The sequence below is a fragment of the Zootermopsis nevadensis genome, unplaced genomic scaffold (genome assembly GCF_977971745.1).
Source record: "Zootermopsis nevadensis isolate Lab colony 2312 unplaced genomic scaffold, Znev_1.0 Znev_ptg000006l, whole genome shotgun sequence".
Taxonomy (NCBI): domain Eukaryota; kingdom Metazoa; phylum Arthropoda; class Insecta; order Blattodea; family Termopsidae; genus Zootermopsis; species Zootermopsis nevadensis.
In genome coordinates, this window is record NW_028259138.1 from 1,488,399 (window position 1) to 1,507,902 (window position 19,504).

A 19,504-nucleotide genomic window follows, 5' to 3' on the forward strand; every position below is an offset into this window, starting at 1 on the left:
TGATGATAGGGTCAACTTGGATTGAATCATATCAGATAAACTTCTGCACGTAGTTTAAAACAGCAGACGAAAATGATGTAACCCTCTAATCTTGATAACCTCTTTCAGCAAATGACTCGTATCTGCAATAAATGGGCGTTAAAGCGAAACAAAAAATTGTGAACTTTATATAGTCCAAAATTGAGTGTATTCTTCCACTAATCTTTTTGGAGTACACAGGAAAGTTAGCAAATTTGAGTTCTTGCAATTTAAAATTTGAATTGTAATGCGTAAACAATGATCACTATATCCAAGCTGAGATATTTTCAAAACGAAAATGCAGCCAACAATGAAGAAAAACTAGAGAAAAACAAACAAATGCTCTTACCCAGATATCTCCTGCTGAAGCCAAAATCATAAAACTTCATTATTGTACTGCCAGAGAATGCATAAAGTCAGCTTCTTTTGAAATTAGCTTTGTAGATGATGACTGTGGAATAATGGATAGGAATGTAATTACTGTTAACAACAAAACACATATAAATAATTTTAACTGAGTCCTGCTTTACAATTGGAAACAAGGTCTTCTCTATAACTTACACTTTTATTTAATTTTAAATAACATAAAACCTACAATTTTACACATATACTGTACACAAAATAAAATGTTAACTTAATGCTATTAAAAATGTCAATAACAAAAAGTAATGCATTGAAAATTTGTTTTCTGACCCCTCATGACATTACTACACAAATAAATTCTAAGATACAACTAACGAACAAAATATTTTTACCCAAATTATCAGGAGGTTATGAAATAAGATTACTTTTCAAAAATGTTCCAAATAACAGGAATTTACAGACTTTTAACCATTCATAATTACTATTTCTGTTACATATTCTGTTTTCCTTATATAATCAGTCTCCTGTCAATGCAAATGCACTTGTTTCATTTTGGACTCGATATATGTACACAAGAATAATAATTACATTTCTTTAATTAATGCTTATATCTCTGTATTGCACCAATTAAAAAAATATAAAATTATGTACGATACACAAAGTTTGCAAACCAATTTACAAACTTGTAGACTAAATATGAAACAAATAAATTATGTTACCAGGGTTTGTTTCCACAGAGTGGCAACACCAAAAATTCAGTAGCTCAGCAAAATATGGTGAAACATCTACAGAACAAAGCACATCATACATTGAATTTCTTTGGTGAAACTCAAAACATCACACTTTTAAAGATTTTAGTGACAGCTATATCACTACAACTTAAATTCAATTTAAATGCAACAAACTGTTCTGTTCAATCAGCGTCTCTCAACTGATATGTGGTGGCATGCGCCTGTATCTAGTTGTTACAATATTTTGAATTCCAATGAAACTCATTTAATAAGTACCCAGTGTGACAATACCAGTTTTTGTCATTTATCAGCCCATGCTGCTGTTTCTTTCCAAAATTGTTGCTGACATTGGTTGTAATATCAATTAATTTTTATTATGTAAACAAATAAGGTCATAAATATAATTATTGCTTATTTGTATGAAATCTTACAAAACCAACTTCCTTTCCACACTGTTTACTTATTTTACAACAGACGCATTTCATTCCTCATGGGACCATCATCATCCTTAGCTTATATGCACGGATCAGACCATTCCGTCATTTAAGATCCCTCATGACTGGTAGATTTAACCTCACCTGCCTTTTTGTTGTCGAGTTACTTGAAGGACAACAATAAAACAAGAGCTCTGGCAAGAAATTGAACAATCTTGTACAACTATCCCAGCAGCAACTTTGGTGGTCACTTGTCAGTCAGAAGCTCTGTCAATGGTGCCACAAAGCTAACTACGGTAATTTTGAACACCCACACGAGATTTGCCAATTCACTAAGTGCAAGTGCTGACAAATGTAATGGCTAATTTTATAAAGTTGTCTTTATTCCATTCACTGAATGTGTATATATCTTTTTGGGACACCTTGTATACAGATCCTTTAAATGTTAAAATGCAAAACTATTAAAACTACAGTACATTTCGGCATCCCTGATGCGACACCGTCATGAACATTATGTTCTTTACTTGGTAATAAATAACCGCGTCTATTGATTTTCTTCCATTAACTGAAATGTCAGTAGAATTTTCACGTGCACGTGTATTTTCATGTGTCCTGAAGTGCTGCCAATCATTTTTTCTATTATATTTTCCAATCTGACGTGTCTGTAATATTCAACATGTATGTCTACCTTCTGATATTCTACACAAAATATACAGCGTAGAAAGGAAGTTGGTTTTGTTAGATTTCGTGGAAAAAATTAACTTATTAACAGTACACAACAGAAATAAAAATTAAATCATAACAGACTTGCCTAGAGAGGGGCAGACTGCAAGAAATAACACTAACTAGAATTTGTGAAATATAATAAATTAATCTGTGGACCACCAGTTGAGAAACAACATTGTACCCAATGTTCCAAGCAAGGAATACTGGTAGGAGAACTATGCAAAAATCATTATTACAACCAAGGCTATGGGATGAACAGAAATGTCCAAGAATTCCTTAAACCAAACTACCAGACTTACGAATGAAACCGACGAGGAACACATCGTAACTCTCTTCACACTTCATGGCAAAATTCAAAATATACAGACAACCAAGTAATTACTTGTTTTTAATCAGTAATATCTTTAATACATAACGAGTTAAGCTGCATAGTCTGAAATTCCTACTAAAGGAAACATTTGTCATTTGTTTAATTTAGCCTCTTTGATCATAAATACACTGACAGCACAACGTATCACAACTTAGGTACCCCTGCTGACAAGTCAGAAAGTGCATTATTAAATAAAACATGACACAAAAGATGCTTCATAGCTAAAAGTACAATAAGAAGTTCAGAAAGTCTTGATGTGACTCTGGGGACATAAATTCTAAGAAGCATTAATTGACAGTTACGTGAATCTGCTGAACCGACAATATCAGCTACTAATCATAGGAATCCAAATTTGACGCTAATCAAATCATAACAATTAAAAGATGGAGTTTCACTAAGAAATTCAATGTCAAATCCATATGACAGTGACTTCATCAAACACAGAATGGCAATGTACCCTGCTGTAGTCAAGAGATGATACAAGAGTCATATTCTCTCACTTTACCTCTTTCCAGTTCAAATTTGACTACGACCCTCAACTTTGAGTCTTACAATGGGACTGCAAGCTGCCATGCAAACATTCTGGAGCTTTCACTGCAGGCTTCTAGACACAGCATCGTGTCAGAAAGATAAAAGTGGCGTGTTTCAGAGGAACAGACTTGAAAAGAAGCAGAAAGTTCCTCCAGATCAATGTCAACAGATATCACTTCAAACAACGCTATACCCAAAAGACCATGCAGGTAATAAAGTCTCATATTTCTGAAGTTTGCTCGTGGTCAATTCACATCCATCAAATAGAAATATGAATGTACTATTGATAAGAACCACTTCAAAACAAAACAAATTAAAGTCAGAAAATTAATCTGGACTAGATAATAAACATATGGCCTGCTAAGGGTTAAATATGAGGGTGGATGTACAAACATTTACAGCAATTACGACAGAAAATACAAACTTTGCATTATCTCTTGAGGACTGCTGCATAATTCAATTATTCTGTGAAGAGGCTGTACAAATTACGGAGGGGGGGAGGGTTGCAAGGAAGGAGATCGTTATTTAATGAGGTAACTTTGCTCACAGGATTTAATACAAGTATGTACACAGGATATTATCAGTTGGACATTTTACAGTTTTGTTGTATCTGCAGCTGTTCTGAAATGCTTCAACTGTGTTTGGACATCTTTCCATTTGAAAAATTAAATCATTCTCCTGGACCATTGTAATCAGAATATGTGTTTGTTTTTGTAACTGCTTCTTGTTCATGTTGCACTTCCATTCACACAATAAACCACCTTCATACATAATAACACACACCTCCAGATCTCCTTCAGTCATCCGCAAACAGCTGGCAGCTACGCTGCTGGTGTCACGGTTACATCTGCAGACATAATTCCAGCTGTTGTGTATAAAATTTCCATAGCACTGACGACTCTTCAATTATTTTATAACCATATCTAAACATGTGGAATTTGATGTTCACATGGCAGCAAGCATGCAAATGGCTGCCTTCTGGGTTGTAGCACCGTGTACTCTGGCAGCAGTTTACCAATGTTTCAGAGGTACTTGCTGACTCCATCGTCAAGGAAACTAGTATGAGTAACTCATTGCCCTGATGATGGAAGCACCAAGTACCTCCGAAACATTAGTAAAGTTCTACCAGACTTCACAGTGCTGCACCTAAACATATTTCAAATTGTGCTTTCACTCCACATTTTAAAATATGCCACCTTCCAAATACTTACAAGTAACAGTAGTTTATTATTTTGAAGTACTAAAGAACAAAACAATTTATTATTCCATCAATTTTTGCAGGCCACTCTCACATTTTACACTAAATTTCACTCATGCATGGAGTGATATAATTTTCACATGTCTTTTTATTACAATTCTGATCTCAAATATAAAGGTGAATAATTATAAAATTAACTTTATTTTTTCTCCTTTTACACATAAATAAATGGACAAATCTGCTATGAAAATTTCCACTTTAAAATCTAAAACAATGGAAATGTGTGGAAAAAATTTACAAAGAGTGAAAATAGAAATAAAAGGGAAAATAATATAGCAAGTTTCTGATTTTACTTACTTGGAAAATACATTTTCAGACTGCAAATATTATACGGATATCAAATTACAGAAATATAATAAGATGAATGGTGTTATTAGAAGACATTCTGGCAAAAAAATTACAGTTGATACAAAATTGTGTTTACACAATATTACCTCAAAATCAGCACTCAGTTATGGCAGTGAAATATGGATTTCAAACAGAACAGATATTTAAAAACTTGAGGCAGCACAAATGCACTTTTTGAGACCACTACTAGGGTTTACCAGGCTGGACATTCAGGGAATGCTGATATCAGAGAAAAACTTCAGGTTCTAAATATAGTTGAAGAAATACAAAAATATCAACAAAATTGGAAAGACCATTCGCAGCGCATGGACAGGAATAGGCTTCCAAAATTGGCATTCTGTTACCAACCAAGAGGACACAGAGACCCGGGATTACCGAAGCATCGATGAAGGACCAGAAACATCTATCTTGGGATTCATAGCAACAGTTCATGATTACAATGAATGAAATTGACAAATAATTATTAACTGAATATTACCATTATACAGTCTTAGATCTGCAGCCAATCGAAGGTTTCAAACTTGATGCCCAACCTATGACCCATGATGTTCGTTAGATACCGATCAGACTTGCACTTCTTTAATTTTAACTGAACAGCAGGTTTGCATGTGCACTGGAGGTAAACAGAATTTAGCTCTCTACACATTCATCTGGGACCATCAATTTTACAGTCCATTTAGTTCTTTGCTTACAATGACAAAATCTCAGCTTCCTTGTAAATCCTGAATTAGCCATACCTTGGTGTTACGTAATGTTATGAGAAACGTACAGAACTTGACAGTATGAAATATTTACATGAGCACAGAAGACATATGTATCACATCCCTCAGGGCAAGAAAGAGCCAAGAGCCTCACACCAAACACTCACATTTAAAATTAATTTTGAGAAGCCAATGGCATTTGTTCTTCCAAATACCCATTTAAATTGATTAGCTTATTGCACACTAGCACATGAAAAGCTAACAAATCAGTTAACAAAATTTTAAACTTTTGAAAGGTAGTGGAAAGACATTCAAAATGATTTGTATGAGTGAAGAGACGTGCTCTTTGCCAGGCATTATGGTCAGTTAACAAGAGTCAATCATTGTGGCCAGTCACTGAGCAGTTTGAGATAACAAGTTGCAATTATAAAATTCACAGTTAATAAGGAATGACTAAAACAGCAATTAATTATGTCAGCAACAAACATCCCTATAATTAGGAATCATCACCATCAGACTTATTAGCAAAAATTGTATATTAACTAACCAACTAACTAGACGGCTTATAGAACCCCAAGGTTCATCACCGAATTAATCAAAGCCCTCCACCGGACCCTGTCCTCAGTCAAGAAAACCCAGTTGCCTTCTGTCTCCCATAGATCCTGCTTGATATTATCTTCCCGTTTATGTCTAGGTCTCCCCAGAAAATTATGAAAAATTTAAAATCGTATACTACATAATCAAATAAAACTGTAAATTTCAAGTTGAACTAACAGTTCTCATAATAAACATCAGCATTTCCTGAACATCAATATAATTAATTATAAAAGGGATCCTGGTTGCAATCTCATCCCATTGCCTTGAGAAGAGATTAACATATTTTGCGAAAGTTCTGAGCTAGAGAAAACTTGAAAAGTGAGTCCAGTGAAAGATCAGAAACAGTAAAACTTGTGCTGAAAGGTGGAGAAGTAAGTAGAATGACTATAAACGCAGCACAATATAAAACCATTGAAATCAGTTACAGCTCCGTCAATAAATGGATGACAAATTTTCAATTATCAGCAGGAACAAAAATCTTTGCCTTCACCACTTTATATCCAGATCAGCTGAGGACCACCTGGAATTTTATCCAATGGACAGTGGCAGTTCTTACATAGCCAGAATGTGAGGCTGATCACCCATCTCCATTAAGCGATCAGGTCTAAAATGTACGACATAAACAACAGCAGCTAAGTTTTGGATGCTTCTGCACATCTGTCACATGCCCTGTGAGCCAATCAGCTTCAGTCACCTGCTACATGCTATTGTGTAAATGTTGTTTATGTGGAGCAAGTTTTTGGTATTTCGCATTAGATATGCAACTGGTGCGTTAAAATACGGAAGGTAAACTTCTTGTGAAATGATGTAAAGCAGACACTGATATGCCAGTCCAAAAAGCTGCCAAAGCACAAAAATGTGCTGCTGAAGCATGCAATATAAGAACAGAAAATGTGTAAAGAATTATCAGAGATAGAAATGTACTTCTCCCTCTTTCTGGCACTACCCACCTTCATTTGTGTCAGTTACTTTAGAACGCAACAAATGTTACCAGTGTATTGCCTGCGCGATTTCAATGTATGGTGCTTAGACACAGGGCAACATTTACTTTCAATTCAAACTATGCTTCTCCCTTTAATGCAATGCAATGCAATTCACCTACCTGACAGACAGACGGTGTCCCCTATCCTTCTCGCTTTATGGACTGCGGAGCCTCAGCCAGGCCCTTCACCTTCAGACGGTCTGCGGTCTTGAGAAACGCTGGTAGCTGCTCTTGCGACACATTAACCTCACCTGCATACATGAACTCCAGTATTGATTGCAGGTGGTTATATGGGACATCCTTCAAGATAATGATAGGGTGTTTTGATGGATTTTCCTGTCAACCAGAAAAAAATCCTTTTAGCATTTCACTGTTTTGGTTGTTTCAATATTATTACTAAGTACAGTAAAAAACGCTTCACGACTTCCAACAGTGTGTATTTTCTCATGGACTAGGACCGGGATCTTCTTCCTGTATATCCAGAATGCACACAAAAAATTACTTTATTTTACATTTATCAGTGGTCAATAAGAATACAAATTCTACCCTACCACAATCTTCTCCTTCTTTATTACGCCGTCGCCTTTACAGGAGGTTGGCAACATATTATAAACAGGATCCTTCCATCCTTTTCTCGGACTGGGACCTTTTCATATGTTTTTTTAGGCAGGTGATACAGAAGTGATTTGCCATTGCCTTCTTCTGTGTGTATGGAGTATGGAGTAATTGTTGGGATGACACGGAGAAACCGGGGAAGCCCTGGAAGAAAACTCTGTGTTGCCTAGGCCACGGCCTTGCCCAACACAAGTTATAAATTCGGGACCCCAGGATTACAAGGCCAGTGTTCTAACCGTTAGACCACCGTGGCGGTTCCTACCACAATAAAGATCACCAAATCCACCATGTGGTGTGGAAGATGAAAAGCATGCAACATGATTAATAAAACCTCCACACAGACATTCATTGTACGCACCAAATTCAACACTGGTAACTCTCGTTATACATGGTTGTTGCATTCTTGTAAATTGTCATGTGTACTGAAAACTTGGCGCACATATAACTGTCACCATTTTGTTGGCACCATAATTCTCTGATGCTAAGCTTATCATTTGCATCACGTTCCTGATAAGCCTGGAGAAGGAGGTTGGACACAGGCTTTAAATTTTGGACATGGATAGGATACTGATGCTCATGATACTTAAATCAAACTGTAGATAAGAGTACAAAACAGATAGGGAAAACACATAATGAAAGTCACCTGAACACAGAACTGTGCATATAACTATATGTGAGCTGCCACAAAACATGGTAATACATAAGTCTGCATTCTGTATCTTAACTACTTCAAGAAAACTATTTTATTCTATCAACATTGCTAATATTAAAGTCTCCATTGGAAACAACCCTAAGTCAGTTTCATCCGCCTCCCTTCTTCACAACCCATTTCCCTAAAATCCATATTAATGTTATCCTCTCATCCCATTTTGTTGGCAAAGTGGCCAGCTTCCAAAAAGTTTCCTCACCAATATTCTATTTCTAACATCTCCATTCCAAACTACATGTCCAGTCCTTAATGACCTTCCAGATTTCATTACCCTAACAATACTGGGTGACCTGAGTAATTCATGAAGTTCCTCGTTATGTACTGCCTTGAACTGAAAACGTACTTAATTTGTTTTGGATCCGAGTATTCTCCTGACTAGTTACATTTCAAATAATTGTCAGCATGCGTACTAAATTGCCAAAATGATTACTGATGGTGAAATAATTGTGGACGTCTAATAAAAGACTAACAGAAGAGTAATAGCTAAATCAATATATGATACCTCTAATAGTGATTTGAAATAGGGGCTACAAGCAGACAGAACCATCTTGTGCGCCTTGCAGGTCTGACCATCACATGCCAGTGTTACATCCGTGAAGCTCTTCTCATCACGCAGGTGCTTGAATGAAGAAACCATATTGGTTTGGAAATCGTTCCATTTTAAGAAGAACTGCTGCTGGTCTGCGGACATGGTTCTGCCAGAACAGGACAAAATCAAAATCCATGAATTAGCAAAATACAACCTGCCTTACATTACTATAATGTTATTGCTGTGATGGGATAAGACTGTCTCTTTGGAACTGGGTAAACTAATGGGTCCATTGTCCATCGTCCAGATGATATATATGAATGAATATGGAGCAGTGATGGAATAATTTTCACACAGAAAATCAAAGGACTACCCCGAGAGAAACCTATCCCAGTGACCTGGGCAGGCCTCCAAGGTGAGAAGCCAGCATTTAACAGCCTGAGCTATGGAACAGTTGATAATCCATCCTTTATGGAAGGCAAATCAGAAACCAGTTTGTGACATACTTACTACATGAATACAAAGTATATATGAACAAGTACAAAAACTCACAAATACATCTTAATCAGAATGTGTTTCTTGCAGTCAAACCAAAATAGGATATCAAAATCTCTCAAAAGAAGTTAATACACAAAAAAATATGTACAAGGTATAAAATACTTATATTTATATACTACTGTATGAAATATTTTGTAATTTAGTGTATATATAAAGAGATATATGTAAATGTTAATTCAGGTTATCAGAATCAATAACTGATACTGGAATATACTGGCAGGATGTAATACATACTGTCTCTTACCAGTTTTCTTTCGCAGCGCTTTCCATATATGGCACAACATATTTATCTGAACTGAGATATAAATGACACAAAGTTTCCCTCATTATTCCTCCTTATGGCCCATACTTTGCTACCTCACAAACATGCTGGTCTAGTAACTGCTTCACAAATTTGTATTTTTTATGTTATGAGAATAATGTTGGTTTCAAAGTTATGCTTATGATGTCAACATTTTTATGAAATGTCTTTAGATTCTAATTCTCTCCTCCCTCACCCATCTATAAACACAACCGTAATGCAAAGAGGCATACTTAAAACATTCCCAAACCACATTTTCTCAATTCTAAGATGCCACTGATTGTAAGATGCACCCTTGATTTAGCAATAGGTTTTCAGGGGAAAAAATATGCTATACAAACATAAGACACACCCAATTTCATAAATTTAAAATGTGAAAAACATTTTATCCTCAAATTGAGAAAATACAGTATATGCACAGCATATATTTGATGGAGTGCACAACATATCACACTCATAACTATAAAAATGTAAGAGAACTTTCAGCATTTATTTACACTTATTTCCCATGATTATGTGTTCCTTGAACAGTGTGCATGACATGAATGCATGTCTATATGGTTATAGATTTTCAGAAAATATGAAACTTTGGAAAACAATTCTTTGTTTTACACAAAATAACATGGCAGCTGTATAGAAGAAAATTTTTTTGGCTTACCAGGATTTTATCTTATGGCCCTGTGCATATGAATCCAGTATGCTACTACAGGGTTAAAGCACCTTATAATGTGTAATTATTGATTTATGGAACTTAAAGACTTTCAGACTGCATGATTTGTATAGTTTGAAACTAAATTTCTCTAAGTAAGATAACTCATGTAATCTTTTATTAATAATTCAGAATTTGCAAATAACAGGTGTATTCTAGTATGGAACATGCCTTTCCAGTCTTGTTACTTTACCACTTTAACATAAAAATGTAGTAAAGAGATACATCTGAACATAATTTTTGTATGAATATAAACAATTACAGGACTGATATACCACATCCAATTCATGAGTGTTTATAATATAAAAACTGCCACTTGTACAAGAAAAAATACTGCATAAATAGAGTAATGCAATTCAATGTCATCCTCAGGTTGGCAGACCACTTTGTTATAATTTCTTTGCATCCACTAACAGGACACGCATACAGAGCTTGAAATATCATGCCACAGCATACTTGCCAAACTAAAAACTGATTTGCCCTTTGTGACTGTACACACTTAGCTCTTTTTAATAAGGAATTGTTTCAAACTAATTTTACCATCCTAAGACAATAGTTTCTAGCACTGGAAATATAAGAACTTTAAAATTAAAAGACTTTTTAAAGATTTTGGAATTATCCCATTTTTAAAAAGTGTGGGCACTTACTTTTAAAAGATTTTAAAAATATATTTACAAAAACCATATAAAAATAAATAAATAAAACTAAGGCACAAAAAAAGACAATAATACTGAAATGGATGATTTCAGGCTTTCACAGAGGTTCAATGCTAATGCAGATACCATTTCTGGGTGACGGCACTATGTAGATGCATGCCATATTGCCAGTCTTTCTGAAAACCAAATCAAAGCTAATGCAAGTCCTGTTCTTGCAATTTATGATGCTGACATGGGCTGTATTGCCACTATTTTGGAGATCCTTACTGTCTCCAATTTCAAGGTGATGGGTATGTCTCCTCCCCACAAAAGTAGAGGATACCAAGCTTTCACAAGAGTTCAGTTCTAACAGGAATCGTTCGTCTATGCAATCGCACAGTGTAGCCTTTGTCTTCAAGCAGTAAGCAGTGAGAATCTCCAAAATACTGTCAATACAGACTACTTCTACAAAATGCCATTACCCATATTCAGATTTCACAATACTAGAAACTACCTGGAAAAATTGGTGATTCAGCTTGTCACTGGCTGCTTCGGTAACCACATTTTTGAATTCTTGGTTCTGTGCACACTTTAAGCAAAATAATTATAATTACTGTCTTTTTTACTCAATGCTATATACTTTGTACTTTATCACAGATGTACATGCATTTTACAATTTCACTCAAATTAGTAGCATCATCATTAAAGTAAGGCACTGCAGTCACTACTGCTTCTCATATGGTTCACAACACCCTCCCTAACATTTTTCGACAGTGACAAATTTATTCATGCGCAAAATCTTGGGTGTACAAAGACTCCAAGTATGTGAGGCTTCCCATCAACTGATAAAATTGTTTTTTATACAAGTAATGCCTCAGATAAGACTCATCAATATTTCATTTGCAGTGAACATGCAGAGTATCGCCATATACCAACATATATTGTCATGTATGTACATTCACTCCATTTTATATATAAAATACCATAAAACTTCATAACTATGTCCTCACCACACTGACCTCAGAGAGACCATATAACTTGTTCATCACTGTACATCACTAATTAATGCCTTAGTCTCATTTAATTCAATGTTATGACAACAACAAAACTGAATAGGCACCTGTTTGTGATGCAATGATTAATGCATAGGTAATACAATATAAATAACATTTAGTAAACTCTCCTCTGAGCAGAATAAAATACCACCAAATTATATAATTTCAGGTTCGTGGCTGCAAGTATTATATGACTGACTTCTGGGCTGCAGAACAATGTAGTCTGATAGAAGTTTACTGACATTTCAGAGATGCTTACTGCCTCCATCATCAGGGTGATAACTCATTACACTACAACCCATAATATAGAAAACTACCACCAATTCTTGAAATTTCAAGAACTGATACTATTCAAGGCATCATGGCACAAATTAATGATTCATTACTTAACATACGAGGTCTCATGCAAGGCATCCCAGAAATAACACCATAAAACCCACTTTGCTATGCCAGGTACATATGATGACTGCTGTGTATTGGCACAGCCCCAAAACATGTCCATGGCACTAAGATAAGAGCATAATGGTTCAAATAGCTCATCTCTATGGGTTTAACACAACAGACCCACCAACTGCATCTGCCTTGAGCTTTTAATATATTGTAAAGATGTTATGCCAAGGTGTCACAGCACAGCACAGCACTCCCAAAACAGATGGACACAAGTCTCTGCCTATATGGAAATGCAGTTGCAATGCTAACAGCAGTGTAGACATTCAGACAAACTTTCCATCCCACTTCTGTTGTTATAAGTACAGATCTGTCGGCTGTTCACGTAAAAGTATGGTGTGTCAAATAAAACACAGCAAACCACTGCCTTGGTGTCCAGTTGGTAGGTTGGCCAAAAACATGCCTCCTCTGACAATGTGCTCTGCCATTAAATCTATACCAGAATGGCACAATAGGTTTATAAAAATGAAATCAAAAACATTAAGTTTAAATTTGTCAGCAGTCAATCCTACAGTCATTCAAGTGACTAGGCTGCTGTTCTAGCTTTAAAGGCATAATCTGCTATACAAAGCCTAAACTGGCACAATCTTTATGTATGTAGCACATATGCACAAAATGTTATAAATGCTGAAAGCAGTGTAGGCATGTAAATATGTTAGTATATTCAAGACACCATGACTACTGACACATCTTCTTGTTCACTGACAGGACACCCCAAGATAGCTAAAATAACAACTGTAAGAAGACTGCAGACATAAAATCAGGCCATAAGACCCATACGAGGCCCTACACGAAAACGGACGGTCGGATTGACAGATTAAGAGACAGTCTTAATGTGACTTTGGCTTGGGAATCAGTGGGAAGGCTGGTACGAGTCGGAGTAAAAATACAGCTTAACCTAACTTCATACGTCATTACTTGCGCGACGACTCCAAAACTGCTTCTGCGTGCTTAATAAACAGTATTACGATGCAAAAAGTGCAAAAGTAAAATAATGTAAAACGTTACCTGAAAATTTATAAATATTTTAAATCTCCGTCATGCACACCCCTTACAAAAAATTTAAGGGTAAACACTATACACGTTTCATCTAACAACAACAACTTATAAAATATGACTACCACCATAGATCATACAAAACAATTATTACCTACTGTTAACTATGTTGGAAAGAATGCAAAATTACTAGTACTTCCAATATTTCAATTCTCAACAACTTTTCCTTAGCGGAAGCCAAAACAAGCAAATTGCTGCATATAACTGCCATCTATTGGAAATATTTTTCATTCGACAGCGGCGGTTATTTTTAAAGCAACCTATATGCAGTATGCAACAAATTGCGAGAATTACAAGGAGTAAAACAAAAATACAGCAAACGATTGTCTAAATTAAGTTTGTCATGTTTATAATTTCGGTGTAACTTAAATATGGCATGAGAAGATACATTGTGACATCTTTGCACCATTTACAAGTACTATCACAAACATTCTATCCTATTACTCACAACAGATGTCGCAACAAGTCGCCAGGTACTGCCAAGCCACGTGATCTGCTCCACCAATCACAAAGCAAGTGAAACGTAGGTTATGAATTTTTGACAAAGAACAATATGACGGTAGATAATGGCAGTGGTGCAGAGAATAAAGATAAATATTCAATTCTTTTGCCTACTTACAATGAGCATGACAATCTACCAATTATCGTTTGGTTGATAGTGAATTATATGGACAAAAGGTGGGCATTTATAACTTTGAATTATATACACACAGGAACGATTTCATGTTGTTTTTAAGCTCACTGGTAATGAAGAACTGAAGTTTTATATCTGGTATTATTAAGAACAACATATTAAGACAAGGTTTTAGCTTCTTTCTTTGGAATAATAGGTTTATAGTATGGTGACCATAGGCTTGATCCTCTTTAACACAGTATTGTGTGCTGTCAAGAAGATGATACTGATTTTAACTCAAAAGACAGAAGTGACTGGTCACTTTTCTCTTTAGCTCAGAACATTTACCATATTGTAAAAATCATAATTTTCTATTTTGCAGTAACATTTTCATTTTATTAGGTATGTGTCTCACTGAAATGCTGTTACAATGTGCCTTCTTCATAATACCTTCCTACTCCTGTTCTTTAATTCTAGTAATTGTTTTTCATATCCCTGCTTGTACACTATAGTGATTATGACTATGAAATAATCATTATTGATGATGGGAGCCCAGATGGAACACTGGAAGTTGGAAAGCAACTTCAAAAAATCTATGGCGGTGAGAAAATTGTCCTACGCCCCAGAGAAAAGAAGCTTGGTCTGGGAACAGCTTACATTCATGGCATCAAACATGCAATTGGAAATTTCATTCTAATAATGGATGCAGATCTCTCACATCATGTAAGCTCATTGTCAGTTTTCATTTCAGGATAGGGAACATAAGTATGCACAAGAATGCCAATCTTGAAAAGTGAAGAGATAATGCAAACATGCTATTTCAAATAGAGTTACATGTCAACACTATTTAAAATTTGAAACCTAGTGACATGTAGTGTACTTTTAATAATTTAATATGATCAACATTCACTAGTAGCTACATAGTATAGAATTTATTTACATTCCATAGGTCCAAGCCAAGAATATTTCCCTGTATCCTTGGTCACCATTTTCAAGACTGCTTTTATTTTATTATTATTTTATTTTAATGCACATGTTAGCCTCTTTAATTACTTGAGTATCTTGCAATATCTTCTGTAGTAAATTTTCATTACATAATAGTTACTATATTGACAATTTAGGTAAAGATATAGTTTATGTTTGCAAGATATTTTGATGCCTTTAGTAATCCACTAATTATTTTCTGACAACTTTTCACTGTTTTGGTGCCGAAACTTGCTTCAAAATGTTTTAAGAAGATATATAAGAATGGGTTTAATTTTGAATCTACATTATGGCTGTTTAATACTGAGTCTTAGTTTTCATTACTTAGATGTGTTACATATTTAATAGTGTCTTCATTTATAAGTCTGATTTGTGTCATGTAATTGTGATAATTGGAGATTATTTCTGTCAATGGAAGTACTGGAGTAATTTGGAATTCTTGTGGGGAAATTAAACTACTGACATGAGATTACTTTGATTTCTAACTTCAGCTGTTTACTTTTCAGCCAAAATTTATCCCAGAATTTATCAAAAAGCAGAAATCTGGGAACTTTGATGTCGTTTCTGGAACACGGTACATTGGTTCAGGTGGAGTATTTGGCTGGGATTTAAAGCGAAAACTGGTCAGCCGTGGAGCAAACTTCTTAACACAGCTGTTATTGCGACCTGGAGCTTCAGATCTCACAGGCAGTTTCAGGTCTGCATTTTCTGTAACTTCTAAGTCTTCTTATTGTTATCCTACCAGTTTCTAAGTCTTACAGAAGATCATTCCAGCAAGTTTCCCTATAAAAATTTTATGTGAATTTTTTTCCTCCCCATATGAACTGCATATCCATCCCTATAACCTCAAATAATTCGCCACCCTGGCGATATTAGATGACCTGTATAGACCATCCATGGCCATTTCCATTTTTGATGTTTATCACTTCATGAAACAATATGAACTTCATTGTTTTTCCTGTTGAACTTGCCTCCAAACTTGTTATCGCTATGTACAGTAATATAAGTGAACTAGTTTTGACTAGTCTGCGACAAATCTAAGCTTCTTCCTTAGGATTTAATTGTCCCTCTGGTATTTCAGGCTGTACAAGAAGGATGTGCTGCAAAAGTTAATTGAAACGTGTGTTTCCAAAGGTTATGTCTTCCAAATGGAAATGATAATTCGAGCACGGCAACATGGATACACCATTGGCGAGGCAAGAAACATATTTTTGCTCATTTACAATTCATTAATTGGCTTCAGTAACTGATTTCATCTGGCTGAGGATACAGTGGTGTGCTAAAACTCTGTTCATGTTAACTGAATTTAAATTAATGCTCGTGCCAGTTGGGAAAGGAATATACCAGTCAAAACTACAGTATGAGACCTAATTACCTTTCCTATAAATTAAAGAAATTGATGTCATGCAGTGATCTAAATAAAATTGGTTTTCTTGTTTTTCAGGTACCAATAACCTTTGTTGATAGAGTTTATGGGGAGTCAAAATTAGGAGGTTCAGAGATACTCCAGTTTGCAAGAGGTCTTCTCTATCTGTTTGCAACAACATAATTGTAAAATTATGTGCAAAATATTCAGAGCTGTATATTTTAAATAATTATAAGTAATGTATATTTACCTAGAATTTTATTGCCATACATATTTACATGACCAGAAAAATCATTATTTGCCCATTCATCCCTATCCTGACCAAATAAGCCTAATTATGCCATGCACTTGTGATTTAAATCATTCTAACAGGAAGTTTATAACCAATTTACCACTAAAATCTACAGGCGACTCTTGTTATATGCGGAGATTATTTTTCTATGAATTTCTGCATATACTGAAAACACATAAAATGGGAAATGTATAACATACCCATGGATTTTCTGACTGATGCCCTATGAGAGGCCTTAATTTGTAGCCTCAAAATTAAAAATAATGGGACAACTCTGGGCCTATGCCGTAGCTTCTACCACTGCCACAGGTAGGTTATTGATACTGCTCATGATATTGAAATAAAACTGCAAATAGCAAAAGCACACATGAAAAGCCATCTGTATTTTACCAGTTTCCATTGATTCTATAAAACCACTGTTGGAAAGGCCAATATGATTTACTTGAAGAAAAGATAAGAAGTTAATTTTTTCACTCAACAAGTCAAAGAGATCAAAGTCTCTTTCTCAGAAAAACAGATGGTACCCCTAGACCAAAAGATAAACAATTCTGAACTGACTTTTAAATATTTTTATAACAATTTATAGATCTATCTAATTAGTTTCCCCATGCATGCTTCAGAAGGCTCATAAAATCACTGTGTAGTTCTTACATATTCACTGGCACAAGCACTGCATACCATTTGATGAATTACCATAAAAATTTGAAGACCCTATATTACGTACTGCAAGTGTTGCTCTTAGGGTGGCCACACGCTACAGCTTACCAGAAGGCCTGCCTTCCAAGTTAAAGTCGGAAGGTAAGCCTCAAACCTCTGAGAGTCCACACAAGTACAGACTTTGTGGCAGGTCTGTGCTCAGTCTTTTTATTCTTCAGTCGATGCTACAACATGTTCAGTGAAGACGATGCGATTTTAATCGGTCTTGCTGTTACTTTAATGTTGAAAAAGAAAAGAAAGCTGAAACATTCTAAGTGGATCAGAAGTTGGTTAGACGGATCAAAACATTTACACATAAATTTGTTGAATGAAATTCGATTAGAACCGATGGACTGGCATAACTACCTGCGAATGGATGAGAACACATATTTGGAACTGTTAAACTTAGTTTAACGTAGTTAAACTACGAGAATTTGAAGTTCTCGGTGGCTGTTTGAGATGACTAAATGCTACAAGCCTTGCCTTTACCCTCGTCTCTACCCGCACATGTTACGACTTGTAAACATCCAGTAAACCTCAAGGCAAAAAAATCAAGCGACTACAGATTTATCGGACGCTCGGTTTCCGGCCAAATTCAACACACGCTCCAGTTTGCCAGAAGGTTGGCCTTCAGAGATGTAAGCCGTAGCGTGTGTGGCCACCCTTATATCACTTTACAAAATCACCATACTGGTTTTACAGATAGCAAGAAGTTAAAAATAATATAAAGATTCTGTGGCTATAATGGCATGATTTACACCCAAATTTGATGAAAATTTGTCCATCACTTCAAAATTTATGAAGGAGATATAAGACAGAGGACCACACAGACATAATACAGTAAGCATGTTTAAAATCGCTGTGTATTACTAGTACCTTAAGAAGAGCTGTAGTCTGCATTCAAAGTGAATAAGTCTGGAATACTATCATTCTATTTCAAACATAACCTAACCAAATTTACAAATCAAAAAGATTAAATAAACGTCACTTCATAACATTATTATTTTCCAACCCTACCACTCTGCTCAACAACTTGCAATGCTGTGTAGTTCATACCATTAAGTAAGTTCAAACAAGTAAGTAAGGATCACAGTAGAGACCTATGGCCATATGTGTATCGATTTCTAGATACTGGTCATAACAGAGAACTCATGGAGAGAGAAATTATCATGGGGTGACTTCATCAACCATCAATCCCATGTGCATCACATCACCAATATAACCATACAGCCAGCAGCCCCATATGGGGATTTAAATGTCTTATCCCATATGATGAAAGTCAAGTGTTGCTTTTCAATACACATAGCTAGTACATACAACTTAAGTCTGTGTAGGCAAGAGAGTTATAATAAAAAATGTCCTACTCTTCTAAGTAATAGAACTCGGTACATGCGTTTAGCAAATCCCTCCTGTGAAATTATGTTTGCATTTATTTATTTCTATGTGGAAGTATTCTGTCTGAGGCTTTCATTGAGGTTTCAAAACATAGTATAGTGTTCATTTTCTTAAAATACAATCTTATTTTCAAATTATATTCTTACAATTCTAGAAATTGTCTTTTAGCAGTAGTTTGCCAGTCATTAAAACAAAAACTGTTAAAGACTTGACTTAGTCTTAAAATATAAAGATTCTATTTCTATTTGAATAAAAATTTTCTTGGATATTATCCATCGTCTAGTAAATAAAATATAAAATGTAAAACGACGTTTCGGAGATGGGGCTCCATCTCCGTCTTCAGGTTCCTACTCAGTTGGGCCCACTAGATAGAGCTAATCCCTATCTCCAGACAAAGTAAAAAAGTGAAAGTCCCAGAATACAAGAACATCACCACACCATCCATCCGTGGGACGTAAAAGAATAAAATAGAAATAGTAAAAACA

General features: G+C 35.3%; 2 protein-coding genes across 5 annotated transcripts; one reads left to right on the forward strand and one right to left on the reverse strand.

The window, feature by feature from the left end:
• Positions 1–564: 564 nt before the first annotated feature.
• Positions 565–13,928, reverse strand: LOC110828052 (longitudinals lacking protein-like). 4 transcript variants are annotated; one of them, XM_022060375.2, is made up of 5 exons: positions 13,772–13,895; positions 11,630–11,704; positions 8,886–9,078; positions 7,180–7,395; positions 565–4,020 (listed from the first exon to the last, which is right to left on the reverse strand). In XM_022060375.2, exons 3-4 carry the CDS (start codon positions 9,072–9,074, stop codon positions 7,201–7,203), a joined length of 384 nt encoding a protein of 127 aa, XP_021916067.1. In that variant the 5' UTR covers positions 9,075–9,078; positions 11,630–11,704; positions 13,772–13,895; the 3' UTR covers positions 565–4,020; positions 7,180–7,200. The 4 variants fall into 4 exon arrangements, with proteins under 4 accessions (XP_021916067.1, XP_021916060.1, XP_021916055.1 ...); XM_022060368.2 differs by lacking the exon at positions 11,630–11,704 and having other exon boundaries at positions 13,772–13,928; XM_022060363.2 differs by lacking the exon at positions 11,630–11,704 and having other exon boundaries at positions 13,768–13,901.
• A 239-nt stretch (positions 13,929–14,167) lies between these two features.
• Positions 14,168–16,885, forward strand: Dpm1 (Dolichyl-phosphate mannosyltransferase subunit 1). Its single transcript, XM_022060349.2, has 5 exons — positions 14,168–14,351; positions 14,799–15,009; positions 15,777–15,967; positions 16,352–16,466; positions 16,715–16,885. The coding sequence occupies exons 1-5, from the start codon at positions 14,227–14,229 to the stop codon at positions 16,817–16,819; spliced, it is 747 nt and encodes a 248-aa protein (XP_021916041.1). The 5' UTR covers positions 14,168–14,226; the 3' UTR covers positions 16,820–16,885.
• The last annotated feature ends 2,619 nt before the right edge of the window (positions 16,886–19,504 follow it).